This window comes from Belonocnema kinseyi, chromosome 1 (genome assembly GCF_010883055.1).
Source record: "Belonocnema kinseyi isolate 2016_QV_RU_SX_M_011 chromosome 1, B_treatae_v1, whole genome shotgun sequence".
NCBI classification, from domain to species: Eukaryota; Metazoa; Arthropoda; class Insecta; order Hymenoptera; family Cynipidae; genus Belonocnema; species Belonocnema kinseyi.
The window spans coordinates 178635127-178640473 of NC_046657.1; the positions used below are offsets into that span (position 1 = coordinate 178635127).

Below are 5347 nucleotides of genomic sequence, written 5' to 3' on the forward strand. Positions count from 1 at the left end.
TTCAATTGCCTGAACAATCCTATCATTTAGGATATCTGTGAATATCTTATAAAGCGTGTTCAGACAAGTTATTGGCCTGTAATTCTTCGGGTCAGCTAAATTGCCTATTTTCGGCAGAAGTATTGTGCGCCCTTCTACCAACCACTCTGGAATCGGTTCTTCCGACTTCAAATATGAGGTGAAAATACGGGCCGAATGCTGATGGGTTGAAGAAAACTTCTTCCACCAGAAGGTTTTGATACAATCTGGTCCCGGTGCGGAATAGATCTTCATCCCTCTTAATACTTTTTTCACCTCCTCGGTAGTGATGGGTGGGCATTCTTTATCAGGTGTAATGAGGGCAGCACATAACTCCTTGAAGCTCTTTATATTTTCTGAGTATACTTCGACCTCCTCTGGTTTGGGTGGGTGTTCGACAGTAACTGGAGGGTCTTGGAAGAGTCGTGATCGGTCAGAGAGAAACGGTTGATTTTCTCTGACCCACCCCTCCCTCCGCTCTAGACTTCTCTTAGCGTCAGATAGTATCCGTATTCTCTCAACAATATGCTGTCTGATGGTCAGCAACTTTGACTTGTTAAGTGTGTGATAACGGGTCCGGAGTTTGCGCGCGAACTTTCGAACCTTGGCGGTAAAATTCCTGCCAGATGTGATGTAGTTAATCACGAGGAGTTGGAGGGAAGTAAAAGCTCAAAGACAAGGATAAAAAGAAAAACGCCGGAAAGAGAAAAAGGGGAGGGGAACTTGCTGACAATGATTCAAGCAATGTTCACAGACTTTAGAGATGAGACATGTGGGATGCTGGAAGTTATGAAGAGGCAAGCGGGGGAGCTAAAGGAGGAGGTACAAAAAATACGAAAGAAATGGGATGAGTGGGAAGAATTTTGGAAAGGTGAAAAAGAGAAAGTATGGCAAAAAATGGAAAGCTTAGAGAATCAGCAAAAAGAATTTGATGAAACTAGGAAAAAAGAGTTGAAGTTAATAGAAGAGAGAGTGAGTAAGATAGAAGTGAGCGTTGAGAGAAAAAGGGTTGAATTAACAGCGAGCCAGGATACATCAGAAGTTAGAGTAGGCGTGCGAGTAGAAAATGTGAGACTGCCTGATAGATTGTTACAGATCGAAAAACAAATAGAAGGGGAGCAACGAGCAAAGAAAAAAAAGAATGTAATGGACAAAGGGCTGGTAGTGAATAGTGAAACGGGAGAGAAAGAGGTTAAGAAGTTAAGAAGTTAATGAAAAATATAGGAGCAAAAATCAGAGTAGAATGGGTAAAGAGGGTAGGAAGAATGAGGGAAGGGAGGGAAGGCATGTTTTTAGTGACATTAGGGTGTGAGGAAGAGAGAGTTGAAGTTGTGGGGAAAAAGAAGTTGTTTAAGGGAAGATCAAAGAGAATTGAAGAAGATTTGACATGGCAGGAAAGGAGAAGAAAATGGTTGATTGAGCAGAGGGCATGGGCGGAAAGAAGGAAAGGTAACAAGGTAATAATAGGGAGGGATAGAATTTGGGTAAACGGAGTAATGAAGATCTGGGACGAAGAAATAGAAGAGTTGAGAACTTGGCAGACAACGCATGAAAAGAGAAGGATAAAGAACAGGTAAATACGAAGGAAGGAAATGAGTTGGGGTTTACAAAATAAAGAAAGGGCTAAATAGGAGGATAGGAGGAGCAGAAGGAGAAAATGGTCTTGTAAAGGTGACGTTTTGGAATGTCTCAGGATTAAAAAACACGGACAAGGGGTTTTGGGGGGAAGTGACAAAATGGGATGTAATAATGATGAGTGAAACATGGGCGGATGAGAAAGACTGGAAGGGGATGAAAAGAATGTTACCGAAAGGTTATCTTTGGACGATGCAAGAAGCAAAAAAAGAACACATTAAAGGGAAAGGGATGGGCGGAATGATCTCAGGCGTGAGAAAAGAATTGGCAGTAAAAGAGAGAAAAGAGGGGGAAAGGAACGATAAAGATGGGACAATGGTAAGAAGGATTATAGTTGGAAAAGTCAGAATAGCGGTGGTTTGTGTATATAGAAGAAGAGGGGGAGAGGAAGGTTGGAGAGTAATTAAGAAGTGGGTGGAGGAAAAGAAAGAAGAGCTAGTTTTGATGGGAGGTGATTTGAATGCATTGACTGGCGAACAAGGGGGAGGGATTTGGGATAGAGAAAAATAAGCATATGTAAGGAGTTCCAGACATAGGGTGATAGACAGGGAGGGGAGGAGGTTACTAGACATAATAGGAGAAATGGGATGGTCTATTTGTAATGGTAATACGAGAGGAGATGAGGAAGGAGAAATCACATTTGTAGAGAAGGAAGAGACAGTGATAAACTACATCCTAGCGGAAGAAAGAATGAGGAATTTGATAAGTTTCGTGGAAGTGAGTAATGAGATTGGGTCCGAGCATTTCCTAGTAATAACTTCACTAAAAAGTGGTGGCAAGAAGCGAGGCAGTTGGAAAAAGGAAAGAGGGGGAGAAAAGAACAAGAAAATGGGAGCCTGAGAGGAAGATAAACTGAAAGAGTTTAAAGAAAAAATGGAAAAAGAGAAGATTAGGTTGATAGAAGAGGAGGGGGTAGACTCGTTATTCGAAAGATGGAAAGGGTCGATTGAAAAGGTAAAGGATGAGATAGATACAAAAACAGAAAGGGAAAGGGAAAAGAGAAGCTGGTGGGATGAGGAATGTAAGGAGAGTAAAGAGAGAATGAAAGAGTGTGTAAGAAAATGGAGAACAGGGGAAATGGAGAAGGGGGAGTACAATAGGAGAAAACGGGAACATGAGAGGTTGCTAGAAAGGAAAAAGCAAAGGGATAAGGAAAAGTACAAGAAAGAAATAGAAAAAGCGATCAAAGAGGGTAGGGTTTGGGATGTGATAAATAAGGAAAGAGGAGGAAAGAAAGGCGTGAACGAAGAAATAGAGTTGGGTGAGTGGACAGACTATTTCAAGGGGCTGTTAGGGGGAAAACAAAATAGGATAATGGGGGAAAATAGAAAGTTAGTACGAGGAGAAAGGGAGGTAGGGAATAGAATAACGAGAGAAGAAGTGGATGCGGCAATAAATAGATTAAAAAGGAACAAGGCTACAGGAGAAGATGGTATGAAGAACGAAGCGTTGAAGTATGGAGGAGAAGGGATAAGGGAAGGACTTTAAGAGATCTGCAACAAAGTATGGAATGGAGAAGGGTGGCCAGAAGAGTGGTTGATAGGACTGATGGTACCACTTGCTAAGAAAGAGGAGGGAAAAAAGGTAGAAGAGTACAGAGGGATCACTCTCATGCCAGTTGGTTACAAAATATATACATAAATTGTAAGAAAGAGGTTAGAGAGCTAGATAGAGGAAAGAGAAAGTATTCCACACAATCAGACAGGTTTCAGAAAAGAGATGGGAACCATTGACAACATTTACGTACTGAACTACTTGGTTAACAGAAATCTAGGGAAAAAGAAAGGCAAACTAATCGCGTTATTCGTGGACTTTAAAGCAGCTTTTGATTCGGTAAACAGAAAAGTGTTATGGCAGGCAATGGAAGAGAGGTGAATAGAAGAAAGGCTGGTGGAAAGGATAAAGGAAATTTTTACTGAAACCAGAATTAGGGTAAAGATAGGAAAGGGAAAAGGAGAGGTATTCTGGATAGATAGAGGTCTAAGGCAAGGGTGCCCTTTGAGACCGCTACTGTTTAATATGCTGTTGGCAGATCTAGAGGAGAAGCTAAAGAGGAAAGGAAAAGGGGGGATGATGTTGGGTAACAACAAAATATACTCTCTAGCTTATGCGGATGACGTAGTTTTGTTAGCAGACAACGAGAAGGGGATGAATCTAATGATGAAAATTTTTGAAGAGTATGTGGGAGCAAAGGATCTGACGGTAAACGTAGAGAAGACAAAGGTGATGTGTTTCAGAAAGAGAAACAACATAATAGATTACGTTTGAAAGATGAACGGACAAATAGTGGAAAGAGTGGAGGAATTCTGTTACTTAGGTCTTTGTTTTGATGCAGGAGGGGGAAACGAGCTGCAGATAAGGAAAAGAATTGAATGTGCGAGTAAAGTAATGGGCGAAGTATGGGGCATAGGAAAGAGAAGGTTTAAGGACGATTGGAGAATGAGGGTCTGGTTGTTTGATGCGTTGGTTTGAGCGGTGTTGTGTTATGGAGTGGAGATTTGGGGATGGAAGGAACATAGGAAAGTAGAGAGCATGCGTGAGCGATTTTTGAGGTGGGTAATGGGGATTAGCTGGAGTTGCCCAGGATACATGTTAAGAGAAGAGTAAGGAAGAGGAAATATGGTTAGTATACAAATTAAGAGAGCATGGCGGTTTGAAGAGAAGCTAAAAAGGGGAGAGGGAAGTAGAATTGCACAAGCATGTTTCGGCGAAATTAGGAACAATGAAGCGAGAGGTAATTTGGGGTATTCAAAATGGGAGGAAGAAAGGAGAAAAATGAGAAGGGTGTGTAATATTCAAGAAGAGGTTACGGAGTGGCAGGATATAGAGTTAGAGCTATTAGTTAAACATGGAGAAGAGAGATGGACAAAGATAATAGACTCGAGGTACAATAGATGGTATAGGATGGTTATAGGGTTGACGGAACCAGAATATCTGCAAAAAATAAAAAAGGAAGAAAAATGGAGTAGGGTTGTACGGTTCAGAATGGGAGAAGGAGTGAGTGCTTGTAGATATTGGATGTATGAAGAGAAGAATCTATGTAGAGTATGTGAATTCGAAGTGGAGTCATGTGCACATGTTTTAGAGAGATGCACAGGAAAGGAAGATGGGCAGTTGAGTGTTGATGAGTATGTAAGGTGGATTTTGAATGGTAATGGACAGGGAGTGATGTGGATGAAGAAATTGGAAGCAATAAAGGAAAGTAAGGGAATAGGGCAGAGCCAAACGGTGGAGTCTGAAAAAGGAATTTAAAAACCAAAGTTAAATTTAAAATCGTGGAAAATGTTTATTTTTATGGTAAAAGGAAACGGAAGCCCTAGAAGATCGCACATTACTAGAATTATTAGTTTTATGTTTTGTTGTTATTATTTAATTTTATTTATTAAGTAAGGCGAAACATTAGTAGATAAGTAGCGGATAACTTAGATTAAGGATGGAATGTAAATTTTATGTACAGGGAGCGGAGGCCCTCAAACCCGTAAATGGGTGAGTTTAAATATAAATACATACAAATATAACAATAATAATGATACATTACAACTATAGAAATTAAAATAGATTTGGTCATTCCCAACAGCAATAACAAAAACGATTATCTATTTAAAGTTAGAGGTGTAAAATTGTATTTATTCATAGAAAGTGTTAGTTTCTTAATATTTATAAATTTCTTAGGACATTAGTTTATCCTTAAATT

General features: G+C 40.1%; 1 protein-coding gene across 1 annotated transcript; it reads left to right on the top strand.

Annotated features, from left to right (window-relative positions):
• The first annotated feature begins 750 nt into the window (after nucleotides 1-750).
• On the top strand, nucleotides 751-1230 carry LOC117181477. Its single transcript, XM_033374179.1, has one exon. It carries the CDS (start codon nucleotides 751-753, stop codon nucleotides 1228-1230), a length of 480 nt encoding a protein of 159 aa, XP_033230070.1.
• Nucleotides 1231-5347: the final 4117 nt, after the last annotated feature.